This window comes from Hypanus sabinus, chromosome 24 (genome assembly GCF_030144855.1).
Source record: "Hypanus sabinus isolate sHypSab1 chromosome 24, sHypSab1.hap1, whole genome shotgun sequence".
NCBI lineage: Eukaryota > Metazoa > Chordata > Chondrichthyes > Myliobatiformes > Dasyatidae > Hypanus > Hypanus sabinus.
The window spans coordinates 33,677,055-33,695,801 of NC_082729.1; the positions used below are offsets into that span (position 1 = coordinate 33,677,055).

General features: G+C 52.4%; 2 protein-coding genes across 5 annotated transcripts in view; both read right to left on the minus strand.

Moving 5' to 3' along the window:
• Nucleotides 1-665: 665 nt before the first annotated feature.
• LOC132380628 (proteolipid protein 2-like) lies at nt 666-16,116 on the minus strand. The gene is made up of 5 exons (XM_059949568.1): nt 15,863-16,116; nt 6,267-6,422; nt 5,432-5,524; nt 4,600-4,693; nt 666-1,740 (listed from the first exon to the last, which is right to left on the minus strand). The coding sequence occupies exons 1-5, from the start codon at nt 15,968-15,970 to the stop codon at nt 1,718-1,720; spliced, it is 474 nt and encodes a 157-aa protein (XP_059805551.1). The 5' UTR covers nt 15,971-16,116; the 3' UTR covers nt 666-1,717.
• Nucleotides 16,117-16,394: 278 nt separating this feature from the next.
• LOC132380629 (membrane-associated guanylate kinase, WW and PDZ domain-containing protein 2) overlaps nt 16,395-18,747 on the minus strand; it is a 52,201-nt gene continuing 49,848 nt past the window's right edge. For 3 of the 4 annotated variants that reach the window (XM_059949570.1, XM_059949571.1, XM_059949572.1), the window contains one exon: nt 16,395-17,648. In XM_059949570.1, the coding sequence (XP_059805553.1) occupies nt 16,894-17,648 (755 nt within the window). In that variant the 3' untranslated portion in view covers nt 16,395-16,893. The remainder of the gene's footprint in view (nt 17,649-18,747) is intronic. The other variant, XM_059949573.1, reaches the window with a different exon arrangement.

Sequence of the window (18,747 nt, forward strand, 5' to 3'; positions counted from 1 at the left end):
CCTCCCCAGCATCCAGGACATCTTCAAAACTCGATGCTTCGCCACCCAGGACATGCCCTCTCCTCGTTACTGCCATCAGGGAGGAGGTACAGACTCCTTGAATTGTTGAGTGTGCGCCTTCAGAACTTCTTCCCCTCCGCTCTCAGAGTTCTGAACAGTCCATGAACTCTACCTCCTTCACGGTTTCCCCTCTTTCTTTGCAGTCCTGTTAAAGGGTCTCGGCTCAAAACATCGTGTCATTTCCCTCCAAAAACTGCTGCCTGACCCTCTGAGACCCTCCAGCATTTTGTGTTTCTACCCCGATATTCTTTCTTTTAACAATTTTGTTATGCAATATTTAAGCTTTTGCGCTGTACCGTTGTCGCAAAACAAGTTCTCACGTCATTAATATAAATATGTAAAATATTCTGCAGGTGCTAGAAATCCAGAGTAACACACACACAAACAGAATGCTGGAGGAACTCAGCGGGCCGAGAACCTTATTTTCTGACCTCGCTGGTGCCCCTTGCGGCGGGATGACCTCAGCTCCCTGGAGTCTCGGGCGTCCACCACAATGGGAACCGAAGGTCAAGTGCAGGGCAGGCTCGCAGTGGGAAGGAAACTCGCCCCACCCCGCAATGCAGCCACCCCGCCCACCCCAACAAACAACAAGCAACAGTCGCAGGTTCTGCAGCAGGATCAGTGTATTAGATCGGGAAACATACATTACTGTGCAAACATTGGCCCGAGATTATCAAATTCACGCCGTCAGTAATGACAGGAGCAAAGTCAGGCCACGGAAACCGGGGCCAACATAATCTGATATTTCCCCTAGAAACCGACAATGAATCTGTGTTTGTGTCTGTCTGCTTGTTTGCGTCTGTGTACGTCTGTCTGTGTGTGTGTCTGAATATCTGATGTTGGTATGTTTGTCTGTATGTGTGCGTGTATACGGAGTTTGCACGTTCTCTGCAGTTCCCTCCCCCAACTGCTCCGGCTTGCTGTTTCATCCCAACGACCACCTGCGGGGATAATTGCCCCAGGTGTGATGGCGAGCCGGGCAATTGCTTCAGTGCGGCCCTCGACGAGGTCTCTGTGTGGAAAACTAATCCGGAAGATTGAGGCAACAGGGGGTTCAAGGCGAGCTGGTGAATTCAATGCAGAGCTGGGGAAAGGAGTGAGGGGGAGGGGGGAGGGGCTGCTTTTCCGACCGGAACTCTGGGATCGGTGCAGTAAGCACAACTGCGGCTGGGTGCCGGGACCCTTGCGCTTGTCAGACTTGGATTGACAAAGTAAGAGGGGCCTCGAATAAGTCGGTGATTTGCCAGAGTCATCGTCCAAGATTACAGCAACGATATTGATCAGGTGGGTGGATCATTGGCAGATTGCATTTATTCCGGACGAGGGTGAGGTCGTCCGGAAAGTCAGATAAGGCCACAGATACAGTAACTGGCAGGGTGCGCTAAATGGTTTTTTTTAAAACGAACAGAGAGGGTTCATGGTTCTAGGAATTAGGTCAGACAATGGGTAGGATGGCGAACGCGGTTTCGTGCTAGCGTGCCTTCATTGGCATTGGATGCAATGGCGGGGGGAGGGGGCAGAATTAAGACATGTGAGATCGGGACGTGTTCCTGAGTCGTTATGTCTGGCAGTGCTGGGTTCTGGAGCCAAGAGTCCGGAGCTCCTGTTCCAGGATTCCTCCATCCCTCCTCCTCCTCGTCCTCCTCCTCCTGCGGGGTTACGGCGAGTTATCGGAGGGTTCTGTGGAGAGACAAGGGAAGTGGTGAGGGAGCAAGTGTCTATCAGCCAGGGCAGCCTCCTCCTCGCCGCTTCACCGCGATAGCAGCCAAATGTTCTTGGAGTCCCAGCTAAGGGCATCGTCGCAGACAGGGAGGGTCAAATGGAAGCCACATTACACAGAAGGAGGAGGGGTCTCCAACCCCCCCCTCTCCCCCACAGAGGGACCAGAGAAGCACTCAGTGACAAATCGAAGCCCAATCCCCAGTTCCCCGCTGCTCGCTCCTGCAGAGCAGACCTCTGTACCCTTTCCAATGATTCCCCATCCTTCCTATAGTCAGGCAACCAGAACTGGACACCAAATGTGGCCTAACCAGAGTTTTATAGAGCTGCGTCCTTCGCCTATGACTCTTAAACTCTATCCCTCGTATTATGGAAGCTAACACCCCATAAGCTTTCTTAACTACCCTACCTACCTGTGAGGCAACTATCAGGGATTGGAGGGCGTGAACTACAGTTGCAAGTTTGTGAACCTTTGCAACTATCTGGTTTTCTGCATTAACGACTCTGATCTTCATCTAAGTCACCTGGAACTTGCATGACTGACAGCAGAGAAAAGCTGAGAAGAAGCTACTGAAACAATGAAGGAAGCCATGCACACAGCCAGAGACGGAGGACCTGCAATGCTGCCCTAGACGCAAGGGGAGTAATGGGCAAGGGGAGTTTATCCAGGGGGTGATAAGCAGCAGTACGAGTTCGGTGTCGGGGGAGATCATTCAGGGTGAGTGGGTTAAGGGGGTGGAAGTTCCCTAAGGGTGACAAGGAGAGGGGAAACAGTACAGCATGAGAGGCAGGAGTTCAGCAGTGTTGGGGAATTTCAGTGTCAGGGGTAGTTCAGGGTGAGTGCAGCTGGGCGAAAGGGGGAGTTCAGATTTGGGGTGACGGACAGTGGGGAAAAGGTTCAGCATGGGGGGGTGGAGTTCGGTACGGGGGTAGTTCAGTGTGAGCGGGCCAGGGGTGGAGGTTAGCCTGATGGCGACAAGTGGTGGGGGCAAAGTTCTCGTGGGATGGGGGGGGTGTAATGAGGACAGCGGTGTGAGTTCAGAGTATGGGTGACGGAGGAAAGAGTTCAGTGTGAGTGGGACAGGGGGTCAGTACAGCTTGGGGGTGGTTGGTCAGGGAGTAGGGGAATGGTTCAGTGTGGAGGGGCCAGTTCAGTGTGGGGGTGTAGGGGAATCATGGAGAGCTCAGAGTGGGGGTGGCGGAGGAAAGAGTTCAGTGTGAGTGGGGCAAGGGGGTGACAGGGATAGAGGGGCAGATTTCAGCTGAGAATAGAGTATTCAGGGTGGGGCATGACGGAGGGCGCAGTATAAGTGGGATGGGTTTCAGTATGAATGCCTGGGGCAACAGGGAATGGGGAAAAGAGCAGCATCAGGGGAGTCATTCCGGGTGAGTGGGGTACAGCTGGTGCGTACCCTAGAGGGCCAGGGAGTGAGGCTAGAGTTCAGCGTTCAGAGGGCAGTGAAGTGTGAAGGTCACAGGTCAAGGTGCTGGGAGACAGGATGAGTTGGGGGGGGAAGGATTTCAGAGTGGTGACGGCAATGTCAAAGTAAATTTTATTATCAGACTATATATGTCACTATATAACCATATAACAATTACAGCACGGAATCAGGCCATCTCAGCCCTTCTAGTCCGTGCCGATGCTTACTCTCACCTAGTTCCACCGACCTGCACTCAGACCATAAACGTCCATTTTTTTTAAATGACAATATCGAACCTGCCTCTACCACTTCTACTGGAAGCTCATTCCACACAGCTACCACTCTCTGAGTAAAGAAGTTCCCCTCGCGTTACCCCTAAACTTTTGCCGCTTAACTCTCAAATAATGTCCTCTCGTTTGAATCTCCCCTACACTCAATGGAAAAAGCCTATCCACGTCAACTCTGTCTAGCCCCCTCATAATTTTATATACCTCTGTCAAGTCCCCCCCTCAACCTTCTACGCTCCAAAGAATAAAGGCCTAACTTGTTCAACCTTTCCCTGTGCTGAAACCCTGAGATTCATTTTCCTTTGAGTATACTCAGCAAATCTAGAGAATAATAATTGTAAACAGGATCAGTGAAAGATCAACCAGAGTGGAGAAGATAAACTGTGCAAATATAAATAAACAGCAATAATTAACGAGAACATGAGATAAGGAGTTCTTAAAGTGCGATCATTGGTTATGGGAACATCTCAATAGATAAGTGTAGTCATCATTTGTTCAAGAGCCTGATGGTTGAGGGGTAGTAACTGTTCTTGAAGCTGCTGGTGCTGGTCCTGAATCTCCTGTACCTTCTACCTGATGGCAGCAGCGAACAAAACAAGAGCGTGGCCTGGGTGGCGGGGATCTTCGAGGGTGGGTGTTGCTTTCCTGCAACAGGTTGGTGGGTGATAGAGGGCAGAACTGGAGTTCAGGGTTGACGAGGGAGCAGGAAGAGGCTGTTGAGGAGTTCAGCATTGGAAGGGGTATCTCCGCACACCCTGACATTGGCGTGACTACTTTGCCAGCCCCTCCACCACAACGTAGCCGGGTGGCACCGGACTTCGGAGCGAGGGCTCCCGAGTCCAAATCCAGCCGGCTCCCTTGCACGCTTTCCATCCGTGCTGGGTCGAGCGTCGAGCTAGCAACTCGGCCTCATAAAAATAAGAAAGCCTGCTAAAAAAAAACGCTATCATGACGGCGCCCCGATGACTCCACTCGGAGATAAGGGCTTTCTTCTTCTCCACCACAACGGGAGTCCCTGTAAACACGCGGAAAGCTGGGGAGACGCAACTCACCCCACCTCCCCACCCCCTGGCAGAGACCCCACCCACCCCGCCCCTGCCCCTGCTTCTGACCTGTGGGCGCAGGAGTGTGTCGTTTCAAATTCAACATCTGGAAGGCTATGTAACCGTCGTAGGCAAAGATGGCAGCAGCTATCAGGGAGAGAACCTGGGAGGAGCAGGAAGGGCCAGCAAGGATGGGGGAGGAAGGAGAGATTGTGGGGGAGAGGGGTGAGGTGGTTGGTGTTGGGGGGAGAGGGTGGACAAAGAGTGCATCGGAGAAGTTAAACACTGAATAACACTGGTCCCATCCCCATTGTCTCAGTGATCACTCATCCCGCCCCTCATGGCTATTCCCCAGTGCTCCCCCCCTCAAAAAACAGCAGCAAAGAGCAAACTGCCCCACTGTGGTGGGGGCAGTGGAGAGGGCTCTGCCTCACTGTGGTATGGGCAGCAAAGAGGGTCTTGCCCTGCTGAGGGGGGGTGGAGAGGAAGGATCGCCCTATACCAAGGCAGAGGCAATGGGGAGGGAGCACAGTGCTGAGGGAAGGGCAGCAAAGAACGATCTCCCCCTCCAAGGGTGGGGTAGAGAACAGGGACCTCCACTGCCACAAGATGGGAGACAAAGAGGCATCTTCATGTCATGGGGAAGGGAGAGCAGAGGGGGAGCTCCCTGCTGCATGAGAGGGGCCTTCCCCACCCACCCCGCTGCAGGAGGGTCTGTGAAGGGGGATCTCCACCATCACAGTGAAGGCCATGAGAAGGGGCTCCCCAGCCATGGGAGGTGTGGTGGGATGTTGACCCTCACTCACAGTGTTGCCATCCTCCAAGCCCAAGCTCTGTTTGAGCTGGACATGTCTCTGCTGTACCACGCGCCTCAATCACCTCCCGCAACCCCGACACTTACCCCGGCAGTGATCGTGGCTCCATACCCATTGATAACTCCAATTATCCCAATAATTATGTAGATGATCACGGCGATGCCGCACCGGATGAAGTCCTGCATGGGGCGAGAGGGTAGGCATAGTCCACTCCATCCGACAATCACAGAACCTTCAGCCTTAAGTACTCCCTGCTGACCATGGGGTCCACCCAAAGTCAGTTGTGATGGGACACTCCCCACTTGCTTGGGTGGAGTTGGTCCATGCACTCCACATCCACCACATTACCTCTTCCCCATCTACAAGTCGGGAGTGTGATGGGTCACTCCCCACTTGCTTGGGTGGAGTTGGTCCATGCACTCCACATCCACCACATTACCTCTTCCCCATCTACAAGTTGGGAGTGTGACAGGACACTCCCTACTTCCCTGGGGTGGATGCATCTCTAACAATTCTCAGTGAGCTCAACACCATCTGGGATAGAGAAGTCTGCTCATTTGGCCCAAAACACCCTCCCTCCTCCACGGTCAAGACTATTACCCAGGACTATTCCAATTCCAATATCTCCTCCTGAACCTGCCTCCCTCTCCCACCAGCAGGACCAGAGGAACTTCATCGCCCACAGTTTTCCCCCTCCTTTCCAGAGTCCCAACTCGGGGATCAACCAGCCATTCTTTCACCATCAGAGCCTAGTGCCAGAACTTCTCCCTCCACACTCCCCCCCCCCCCCACCCCCGTGACTACACCGTGGAAGCTCCTTCCCCTGAAAGGAGCTTAGATCCCGAGGAACAAAAAGGAAGATTGGGGATCCTACAAGATCTAAAGAAGAAAAGGCAGAGGAGAGAGAAATGGGGACCTTACCGTGCAGGGCCAGTGGATGAAGGAGAGTGACTTGTCGTAGCCGTTCATGAAGATGATGAAGATAGCCAAGCTTAAGAAGAACTCGACGAGGGGAGCGGTCGTGTACCCAACTGAAACTGAGGCACAGAAGCAGATGAAGATGATCAAGCTGATTACCTGTGGGTGGAGAGGATCAACACAGGTAAGCATCCAGGTGAAAATTGCAGTCAATCCTCCCTGCCTCTCTCCAGACCAATGACTCCTCTCCTATTGTAATTGTACCACCTCTATGACGTCCCCTGGGCAGGCCTTTCTCTAGGTGAAACACTTACCCCTCAGGGCCCCTTTAAACCTGTGCCCTCTAGTTTTAAGACTCCTCTATCCTGGGGAGAAAAAGAGTGTGACCATCCGCCATATATACACTGCTTGTGGTTTTATAAACATCAAAGGGTAGTGGGGTAGAGATGTGTCTATCAAAGGAGGTGTGAGGCACTCCCCTTTGTTAGCCTGCAGGTCACCTTTGGGCAAGATGTTGCACCAGCTTATCCCTCCCCCCCCGATCAGGGTCATGTTAAACCATGGGAGCAGGTGGTGGATGGTCATATGAGCAGCTGGGGCATATCGCAAGTGCTGGTTATAGCCACCCCTGACGCCAGACAGACAATCTCAGAAGAGTATTGATAATGACTGTTGGGTGGGTGTGGTCCACCCATCTTGTAAAGGCACTGCCCCAATGGTAAACCATTTCTGTACAAAAATTTCCCAAGAACAATCATGGTCATGGAAGGCCCATGATAGCCCACATCATACAACATGGTCGTAAAGAACAAACAATAAGGTCACCCCTCAGCCTCCTTCACTCCAGGGAAAACAGTTCCAGCTTGTCCAGCCTCTCCTTATAACTCAATCCCTCCAGTCCTGGGAACATCTTAGTGAATCTTTCTTGCGTCCTTTACAGCTTAATGACATCCTTTCTATAGCTGGGAGACCAGAACTACACACAGTACTCCAAGTGCACACTTACTGACATCTTGTAGAGCTGTAACATCTCAACTCCTGTTCTCAGTGTCCTGCATGATTATGCCCAGTGTGCCAACGTCTTCTTCACCACCCTGTCTACCTGCATCACCACTTTCAAGGAACCATACCCTGCTGTTCACTGTGAAAGTCCCGCACTGTGTTTGACTTTCCAAACACAACCTTCATGCTTTGTCTGAGTTAAACTGCATCTGCCGTTACTCGGCCCATCTCCCCAGTATATCTCAATCCCATACAGACCAGTCTGTGGATGCCAGACTGGGATTGTTCAGCAAATACAGGTAGACAGGAGAGTGAAAAATCTCCAGCTGGGCAACCCCGGATTACGGTACCAATCTAGATAGCCTTACACCTGTGGGTGCATGACACATGCCCTTCAGTGTGTCTGCAGTAAGACTTGGGGAGAAAAACCCCTGTGCCTAAACATTACCTGGGTCTGGCTGCAGGACACTGAAAGGTGAATGGTTGTTTAACATTACAGAAGAACCTAGGTCAGCTAGGAAGGTGGGCTGAGGAACAGCAAATGCAGTTTAACTTGGACAAGCGTGAGATCTCGTATTTTCAGAAGATAAACCAGGGCAGGACTTACACAGTGAAAGGCAGGGCCTTGTAGAACAGAGAGACCAAGGGGTACAGTGCATGGGTCCCTGAAAGTGGTGTCACAGGTAGACAGGGCAGTGAAGAAGACGTTTGGCACACCATCATACAGAACATTGAGCTACAGGAGTTGAGATGCTACAGCTCTGCAAGATGTCAGTAAGAGTGCACTTGGAGTGTTGTGTGGAGTTCTGGTCACACGCTATAGGAAGGACGTCATTAGGCTGGAGCAAGAGCAGGAAAGATTCTCCAGGATGTTCCCGGGACTGGAAATATATTTATCTATTCATTCATCCATTTGTTGAGATGCAACATAGAATAGGTCCTTCTGGCCCTGTGAGGGCAGCAGTCCCTCAGGCCTAACCAATGTGCTTTGGACTGTGGGAGGAAACCCATGCAGTCACAGGGAGCACGTACAAACTCCTCACTGACCTCACTGTCCTCACTGACAGCAGCAGGAATTGAACCAGGGTCGTATTGTCCAAATACTATGCCTGAGTTACAAGGAGAGGCTGGACAATCCAGGGAGGTTTTCCCTGGAGTGAAGGAGGCTGAGGGGTGATCTTACAGAGGTTTATAAAACCACAAGGTTGCAGAGAAGGTGGATGGTCACAGTGTTTATCCTCGGGGTAAGGGAGTCTAAAACTAGAGGGCACAGGTTAAAGATGAGAAGGGGCAGATTTAAAGGAGACCAGAAGGACAACTTTTTCCCCTCAGAGGATGGTCTGTATATGGAACGTGCTGACAGAAGAAGTGTTGGAGGCAGATCCATGAACAACATTAAAACATCTCAATTCCTATGCTCAGTGTCCTGAACAATGAACGATATTAAAGACTTAGCAAGATGTGAGCCAAGCACTTTTGTATAGCAGGGCGACAAGAACTGTACACAATACTCCAGTGGAGTTTCAGCAATCCCCTCCTTTTTAAATGTAATTGTATCTGCCTCTGCCACATCTTTTGGCAGTTTGCTCCTTTGGCTCCATGGATAAAGAAGGGAAGATAGTGACTTTACCACATTAGGAGTTGGAAGAGATTTGGTACGTCAACAAAAACTCTAGATGTACTGTGGCGAGCAGTCTAACAGGCTGCATCACTGTCTGCTGTGGGGGTGGGGGTAGCTACTGCACAGGACCGAAAGAGGCTACCGAGGTTTGGAAATATAGTCGGCTCCATCTTGGGTACTAGCCGACAAAGTACCCAGGACATCATCAAGCAGCAATTTCTCAGAAAGGCAGCGTCCATTATCAAGGACCTCCAGCGCCCAAGGGCATGCTCTTTTCTCACTGTTACCATCAGGCAGGAGGTACAGAAGCCTGAAGGCACACACTCAGCGATTCAGGAACAGCTTCTTCCCCTCTGCCATCTGATTCCTCAATGGACATTGAACCCCTGAACGCTACCTCGCTTTTTTTAATATATATTATTTGTTTTTTGCACAATTTTTAAACTATTCAATATACATATAGTGTAATTGATTTACTTATTTATTATTATATTTTTCTTCTGCTTCTTTTTCCATGTTACGTATTGCAGTGAGCTACTGCTGCTAAGTTAACAAGTTTCAGACTCATGCCAGTGATAATAAACCTGATTCTGATATCTGCCCTGTAAATCTCTCCAGCTCCTCAAAGCAAACCAGGCAGAGCCTGATTTTCCTTCTCAGAATCTGCTGCGAATTTTTTTGATTCTACATCTCTTTTTCAGGGGATGAGGAGGAAGTGAGGCAGGAGCTCTGCCTGTTCAGAAACCACCCATCCTCGCCCTCCCACCGGCAGCTGCCGTGCCTACAGAATTGGCTCGGTCCCATGTGCCAGCCATCGCCCTCTCCAGCCCTTGCACAACAGGGTCATTGATGTGAGGACACGCCCCCTGCATCTACTGCCAGCAGTTTGGAACAGAGCAGGCCAGACAAACACACAGAGAGACACGTCCCAACGGCAGACCGGCACTAGAAGGTGGGGGGGAGTGGAATGGGGAGGGAGAAGGGAGGGACAGTGGAGAGAGTGGGCGGAGGGGGAAGGGGGTGTCAGGGCAGCAGAGGGAGGGGGAAGAGATGCGTTGAATGGGGAGAGAGGTCTGGTGTATAGGGGGAGCGAGGAGGAGAGCATTGGGATGAGTGGAATGGGGGAGAGATGTGCGGAGTGGAGGGGGAGTGAGAGGGAAGGGATGAATTGGGGAATGGGAAAAAGCAGTGACACAGAGAAGGGAACGGTGAAGACAGAAAGATATCAGGAAGAAATAGAGGAGACACCCTTGAGGGACTGACCATCAGGGTACAGGGTGAGGGAGGTATTGGGGGTGTGGGGGGGGGGGCTGTTGAGGGCAGGGGCAGCAAATAACGTGGGATGCAGGGCTGTCCCAGAACCCTGCATTTAGCCCGCATGTCTCTGAACTTTTCCTATCCATATACCTGTCCAAGTATCTTTCAAAGGTTGTTCCTGTACCTGCCTCAACCACTTCCTCTGGCAGGGTCGATCCATATTGTCACCAACCTCTGGGTGAAAAAGTTGCCCTTCAGGCTCCTATTAAATCTTTCCCCCTCACCTTAAACCTGTGCCCTATACTTTTAGACTCCTCTGGCCTGGGGTAAAAGACTGTGACCTCCACCTTATCTACGCCTCTCATGGCTTTATAAACTTCTATGTCACGCCTAAGCCTCCTCCACTCCATGGAGTCCCAGCCTGTCCAGCCTCTCCTTACAACTCAGTCCCTCCAGTCCCAGAAACATCCTGGTGATTCTTGCATGTCCATAAGACATAGGGACAGAATAGGCCATTCAGCCCATCAAGTCTAACTCCAAGTGTAGTCTGACCAATGTAAAGCTTCAGGGTTACATCACTGCTTTGATCCTTTCAATGTGGATGCTCACATTGCATTTACCTTCCTTACCACTGACTCAACCAGCATGTTAACCTTTGGGAAATCCTGCACGAGGACTCCCAAGTCCCTTTGCACCTCTGGTTTCTAAATTTTCTACCTGATTAGAAAATAGTCTATGCCTTTATTCCTTCTACCAAAGTGCACGACACTGTATTTCATCTACCATTTCTTGACCCATTCTCCCAACCTGTCCAAGTCCTTCTGCAGACTCCCTGCTTCCTCAGCACTGCTTGCCCTTCGACACAGCTTCGTATCGCTCACAAGCTTGACCACAGCCATCAATTCCCCCATCCAAATCATCGACACATAACACGAAAAGAAGAGGTCCCAACACAGACCCCTGCGGAACACCACTAGTCACCTGCATCAACCGAAAAGGCTCCCTTTATTCCATATAACCACATAACAATTACAGCACAGAAACAGACCAACTCGGCCCTTCTAGTCCATGCCGAACGCTTACCCTCACCTGGTCCCACCAGCCTGCACTCAGCCCATAACACCCCATTCCTCTCCTGTCCATGTACCTATCCAATTTTTTTTGTAAATGACAAACTCGAAACTGCCTCTACCACTTCTACCTCATTCCACACAGCTACCACTCTCTGACTACAGAAATTCCCCCTCGTGTTACCCCTAAACTTTTGCCCCCTCTCAACTCATGTCCTCTTGTTTGAATCTCCCCTACTCTCAATGGAAAAAGCCTATCCACGTCAACTCTATCTATCCCCCTCATAATTCTAAATACCTCTATTAAGTCCCCCCCTCAACCTCCTACACTCCAAAGAATAAAGACCTAACTTGTTCAACCTTTCTCTATAACTCAGGTAACGTTCTAGTAAATCTCCTCTGCAAAATTCCCAATCTTTGCCTCCTGCCACTCAGCCAGTCTTCTATCCATGCTATCACAAACAAGAGAAAATCTTTAGATGCTGTATATCAGAGCAGCACACACAAAATGCTGGAAGAACTCAGCAGACCGGGCAGCGTCTTTGGATAAGAGTACAGTCGACGTTTCAGGCCTCCAGCATTTTGGGTGTGTTGCTTCTATCCATTAGAGTATCTCTCCCGTAAAACCATGGGCTCCTATTTTCTTTAGTAGCCTCATGTGTGGCATCTTTCCAAAGGCCTTTCTTGCCCCCCTTCCAGTTTAATGACATTCTTCCTATTGACCAGACCTATGACCAGAACTGCTCACAATACTCGGAGTGCAACCTCACCAATGTCTTGTACAGGTATAACGGGACATCTCAACTCTTGTACTCAGTGCCCCGACCCATGAAGGCCAGTGTGCCAAATGCCTTCTTCACTGCCCTGTCTACCATGTAGCTATTTTAATGGAAACACATACCTGTACCCATAAGACATAGGAACAGGATTAATCAGGCCATTTGGCCCATCGAGTCAACCCTGCCGTGGCTGAGTTATTACCATCGATACTTCAACATTAAGAGGATCTCAGCATCCACCGCCTGCTCAGAGTGCATTCCAAATTCTAACGCTATCCGAGGGGGCAAAATACTCTCTTTTGGGCCCTGTGATGAACTCTGATGAGTGCAAATTGTCAGAGTTCATCACGGGGTCCATGGGCAGGACCAACTGTGAATGGCTGAGTCCTCGGCGGCGTTGCAGAATAGAGGGACTCGGGTATCGTAAGCAGTTTTGGGCCCTGTATCCAAGGATGTGTTGGCGTTGGAGAGTGCCCAGAGGAAGTTCACGAGAATGATTCCAGGAATGAAAGATTACCATATGAGGAGCGTTTAAAGGATCTGGGCTTGTACTCGCTGGAGTTTAGAAGGATGAGGGCGGGGTATCTCATTGAAACCTATTGAATAGAGTGGATATGGAGAGGATGCTTTCTGTAGTAGGGGAGTCTAGCATCAGAGGGCACTGCCTCAGAATACAAGGAGATCCCTTCAGAACAGATTTGAGAAGGAACGTCTTTAGCCAGAGTTGAATCTGTGGATTCGCTGCTCTTGACTGACAGACTGCACAGAGTAAAAATGTTGCCAGGTCTGGAGGACCTGAGTTATATGGAAAGACTGAATACGTTAGGACTTTATTACTTGGAACATTAAAAAAATTGAGAGGAGATTTGATAGAGGAAAGCAAAATTATGAAGGGTATAAATAGGATAAATGCAAGCAGGTTTTTTTCCACTGATGTTGGGTGGGACTACAACTGGAGGTCATGGTTTAAGTGTGAAAGGCGAAATGTTTAATGAAAACATGAGGGGAAATGAGAGTGTGGAAAAAGCTGCCAGCGCAAGCGGTGCAGGTGAGCTCAAATTCAATGTTTAAGAGAAGTTTGGCTGAGGACATGGTTGGAAGGGGTACAGAGGAATATGGTCCCGGTGCAGGTCAATGGGATTAGGTAGTTTCAATAGTCTGGCATATACTAGATGGGCCAAAGGGTTGTAGTTTTCTATGACTCTACAGGCAGCAACACCTCCACCATAATTATCCACAACACCGGGTGCTCCACAAGGTTGCATTCTCTGTCCTGTCTCTCCCCCCCCCCCCCCCCCGCAAACAATCTGCTCCCTGAACACTCGCGGGTGCATGGCCAGATTCTTCTGTAATTCTACCTACAAGTCTGCAGATGACACCACTGTCGTGGGCCGTGTCTCCAATAACAATGAGTCAGAGTACAGGAAAGAGATGGAGAGTTTCCTGCCGTGGTGTCGTGACAAAAAAAAACTTTCCCTTGAAGTCAGCAAAACGAAAGAGCTGGCAATCATCAACTTACAGCTCAGCACATCACAAAAACCAGCCTCGCCTCCACGGACTCTGCCTCACTAAAGCAGCCAGCAGGATCAAAAACCCCCACCCACTCCAGACGTTCTCTCTTCTCCCCCCACCAATCAGGCAGAAGGCACAAAAGCCTTAAAGCACGTCCCACCAGGCTCAGTAGAAGCTGTCTGGACAGGATGGAGATGTGTCTCTACCAAAGGAAGTAGAGGGAGCTCTTTCCCTGTAATACCTTACAGGTCACTCTTGGGCAAGGTGTAGTTTTAATCCTATCAGGGTCACATGAACCCACTGTAGCAGGTGGTGGACAGTCGTATGAGCAGGTGGTGGATGGCCTGCGGGTGCAGGTGGTGCAGGTGGTGGGTGGCCTGCGGGTGGTGGATGGCCTGCGGGTGCAGGTGGTGAATGGCCATATGCGCAGCTGGTGCAGGTGGTGAATGGCCTGTGGGTGCAGGTGGTGCAGGTGGTGTGTGGCTGTATGAGCAGCTGGTGCAGGTGGTGAATGGCCTGCGGGTGGTGGATGGCCTGCGGGTGCAGGTGGTGAATGGCCATATGCGCAGCTGGTGCAGGTGGTGAATGGCCTGCGGGTGGTGGATGGCCGTATGCGCAGCTGGTGCAGGTGGTGAATGGCCTGCGGGAGGTGGATGGCCTGCGGGTGCAGGTGGTGAATGGCCATATGCGCAGCTGGTGCAGGTGGTGAATGGCCTGCGGATGGTGGATGGCTGTATGAGCAGCTGCTGCTGCTGGTGAATGGCCTGCGGGTGGTGGATGGCCGTATGAGCAGCTGGTGCATATCGCAAGTCCTGGTTGGGCGACCACAGATTCCGGGCTTTAGTGAAGAGTATTGATAATGGCTGCGGTGGGGGAGGGGGGTTGGAACAGAGCTTCACTCTTGTGAAAACACTGCCCGGAAGAAGACAATGGTGAACCAAAACTTTTCTGGAAAACTTTGCCCAAAACAATCGTGGTTAAAAGAACTCGATTGCCCACTTCATACAACACGGCCCATAATGATGATGATGAAAAGATTCCTTAGTATAAACAAGAGAAAATGATGCTGGAAATCCAAGCAACACATGGAAAATGCAGGTGGAACGCAGCAAGCCGGGCTGCACCTATAGAAAGAAGCACTGTCGACGTTTCAGGCTAAAACCCTTCAATCCTTTCCGTTCTCCAGCTCTACACCCCTTTTGCCAATCACCTTTCCAGCTCTTAGCTTCACCCCACCCCCTCTGCATTTCACATTTCCCCCTCCCACTTTCAAATCTCCTACTATCTTTTCTTTCAGTTAGTCCTGACGAAGGGTCTCGGCCCGAAACGTCAACAGCGCTTCTCCCTGTAGATGCTGCCTGGCCTGCTGCATTCCACCAAAATTTTGTGTGGGTTCCCTTATAGTATGTTAAGATGGACTCTTGAATTCAGTCTACCTGGTCAAGACCATCCACTTTGCCGTTTACCCGCACTGCACGCTCTCTCTGACTGTGACACTTTATTCTGCATTCTGTTATTGTTTTATCTTGTTCTACCTCACTGCTCCGTGTAATGATCTGATCTGTATGAACAGTGTTCAAGACAAGATTTTCACTGGGTCTTGGTACAGGCAACAATAAAAAAAAATCAAGGTGGCACCGTTGGTGTTCCAAGTATCATTCCCTCCTGCTGAACGTCCTCACGTCTGATGGGATTTCCCCCACCCCCGGATTTCAATGGATGGAGGAGAGGGACAGTGGACCCCATCCGACCATCTGAGTGAACCTGGGTCCCTCACTGCCCGTCTCTCCCAGCGAGAGCTGCCTGCGCCTCAATGGTCCCGAGGTACTGCGCGGTAGGTTAGTGTCTGCGCGGCAAGTGAGCAGATGGGCGGGAAGGAAGAGGGGAGGGGAGGCAGCGGCAGAGCTGTGTGCAGTGGTTAGGAAATGACTCACTGTGCACCTGAGTCATCAAAGCTCGATGGAAGATGGAGGTGGGGGGGGGGTAGGGAGGGGGAGAGTGAGGGAAAGGGGAGGGGAGAGTGAGGGAAAGGGGAGGGGAGAGCGAGGGGAGGCACTGGAGGGGGGTTAGAGTGAGGGAAAAGGAAGGCAGTGGGAGGGGTGAAAAATGTTTAAGAGGGTGGGGATGATTGGTGAGGGGTAGGGCGTTTGAGGGATGAAGGCGAGACATGAGGTTACAGTTTGGAGGGGTAGGGTCGGATGGTAAGGGGAAGGATGAAGGCTGGAATGGAGAGAAGTAGGGGTGTGAGGGCGGAACGGGAGAGAATGGAGGTGGGAGGGAAAGAGAATTTTTTTGCATATGGGAGCCAAGCGCTGTTCGGCGGAGCCCCTCCCCGGTGCCCAGGCCGCTGCCTCTCACCATCTCCGCCAACAAGATGGTTCCTTTCCTGCTGCAGGCATAGGCTTTGAAGCGGCCGAGAATCCCGCCATCCTGATCGCCCGCTCCTTGCGTCTCCTCTCCGGCCATGGTGTGTGGTACTGGACGGGTTCTGGAGCAGGAAGAGGGCAGGCGGGACGGAAAACTTCCGCCGATTTCCCCTCACCGCAGCTCCTTTCCACTCTCTTTAACTGCTTTTCACTCAACCACTCCCCTTTCCTCCTCCTGTTCATTCACACCTCCCGCCCCTTTTTTCATTCCTTAACCCTTTCTACACCCTCAGCCTCTCTACCTCTACCCCGTTCTACTCCCTTTCCCACTCACTACATCCTCACCCTCCCTCCAGCCCGTCCCACTTCCTGCTAAACCCTCCTCCACACCATCTCTAACCCCTCTCCCTCCACCTTTCCCCCTTACTCCTCCACCCTCCCCACACCTCCTGCCCCTCCACGCCTTCACCCAGTAGTAGGGTTAATTCAGTTATTAAGCTGAAGACAGGACCAGTTGGAATTGTGTAAAGAGATTTTAATTAATTCTCAGCATGGAATATATACAAGCAGTTTTAAATCATTAAAATACATGGACTCTCTATAAACCAATTATATAATTCTCTCTGTTTCTTTCCGGTGGTGTGACGAGCGTCCCATCCCACTTGGGAATGCCGGTGGGGTATCAGAGCGGGGATCCCGGGGTCAGCCGGATCTGGGGCAGTGGGGTTTCAGGGAGATTGGGGATCCCCTCGCTCTCTTCGCGTCTCCCTTACTGCAGAGCTCCCTCGGTACTGCCGGCTCCGATACTCCACTCCCACGGAGATCCCTCACTGCCGTCCCCCGGAGCGCGGAGCTCCCTCGCCATCCGTCCTGCAGCACGGCGATCCCTCACCGCCCCTCCTGCAGCAGAATTTCCTCCTCACCGTCCCCCTCCTTCGGCGATTCCCTCGATTTAGGGGGAAATATTCAGCTCAACCTGGTCAACCTCCAGCCCCCTCCCGTCTAACGCCCCCTCCCCACCGCTCAGCCCGGCGTCCAGCCCGCCACCTCGGCCAGCAGCCTGTCCCTCGCCGGCACCCTCCAGGGCCCCGGAAGGACCGGAGGCCTCAGCCGGTCCCCACCTCGCCGCCCGCAACGCGGGCACCGTCTCCCGACGCGACACTGGACACGGCCCCTCCTGGTGGAGACGTCGGGAACCTCCAGCTGCTCTCCCACCAGCGAGTTGAGCAGCCGCTGCCGCTCGAAGGCGCAGAGCTCAGCAGACCCCGGCCACCACCCGTCTTCGTCGCTATCCCGGTCAGTCCCGCTGCAGCTCTCTTCTCCGGGCGAGAGGCTGGGCTCCCGAGGGACGGTGTTCCGGGACGGGGGCTCCTGCGTCTGGGCGTCCTGGCTCAGGAGCTGCCGAGGGCGAGTTCTAACGGGCTCGCCCAGCTCCTGCGGTCTCGACAGACAGTCAGGCCGCTCGGACCTGGAACCGGAAAAGGCCAGGAGCCCGGGCTGGTCGGTGAGAGGCCGATCCTCGGCCCCGTCCACTGAGGAGCTTAAAGGACCCGGGACGGCTGAGCTATCAGCGTCACTCGGTAGTGCCTCCGGGTCAGCCGAAACATCCCACTGGCGGCGGTCGGGCCGTGGGGAGGGTAGCGATGCAGGAGGGGGCTGGGTCTCCCGCAGAGAGTGCTGCAGTTTCGTCCCCGCTTGCAGGATGAGCGACAGCAGCTCCTGCGGATTGGAGGACACGGCCTCGCATCCTCCCTCCATCCCGTCCACCGTTTCAGGAGCTGCGGAGGAGAGAGGATCAGAGTGTCACAGAACATCACGGGAGCAGAGTGATAGTCCTGCGAAGAGGGAGCTTCACTCTGTGTCTGACCCCGGGAGTGTGTGATGGGACAGTGTGGAGGGAGTTTCACTCTGTGTTTGACCCCAGGAGTGTGTGATGGGACGGTGTGGGGGGAGTTTCACTCTGTGTCTGACCCTGGGAGTGTGTGATGGGACGGTGTGGGGGGAGTTTCACTCTGTGTCTGACCCCGGGAGTGTGTGATGGGACGGTGTGGAGGGAGTTTCACTCTGTGTCTGACCCCTGGAGTGTGTGATGGGACCGTGTGGAGGGAGATTCACTCTGTGTCTGACCCCAGGAGTGTGTGATGGGACGGTGTGGGGGGAGTTTCACTCTGTGTCTGACCCCGGGAGTGTGTGATGGGACAATGTGGAGGGAGTTTCACTCTGTGTCTGACCCCGGGAGTGTGTGATAGGATGGTGTGGAGGGAGCTTCACTCTGTGTCTGACCCCGGGAGTGTGTGATGGGACGGTGTGGAGGGAGTTTCACTCTGTGTCTGACCCCTGGAGTGTGTGATGGGACCGTGTGGAGGGAGATTCACTCTGTGTCTGACCCCAGGAGTGTGTGATGGGACGGTGTGGGGGGAGTTTCACTCTTGTGTCTGACCCCGGGAGTGTGTGATGGGACAATGTGGAGGGAGTTTCACTCTGTGTCTGACCCCGGGAGTGTGTGATAGGATGGTGTGGAGGGAGCTTCACTCTGTGTCTGACCCCGGGAGTGTGTGATGGGACGGTGAGGGGGGAGTTTCACTCTGTGTCTGACCCCGGGAGTGTGTGATGGGACAATGTGGAGGGAGTTTCACTCTGTCTCTGACCCCGGGAGTGTGTGATAGGATGGTGTGGAGGGAGCTTCACTCTGTGTCTGACCCCGGGAGTGTGTGATGGGACAGTGCAGAGGGAGCTTCACAGTGTCTGACCCCGGGAGTGTGTGATGGGACGGTGTGGAAGGAATTTCACTCTGTGTCTGACCCCGGTGTCGAGGGAGTCGCTCTGCTCTGTGCCTGGCAGTATGCATTTAGAAATAACACACACTGGAACAGTGAG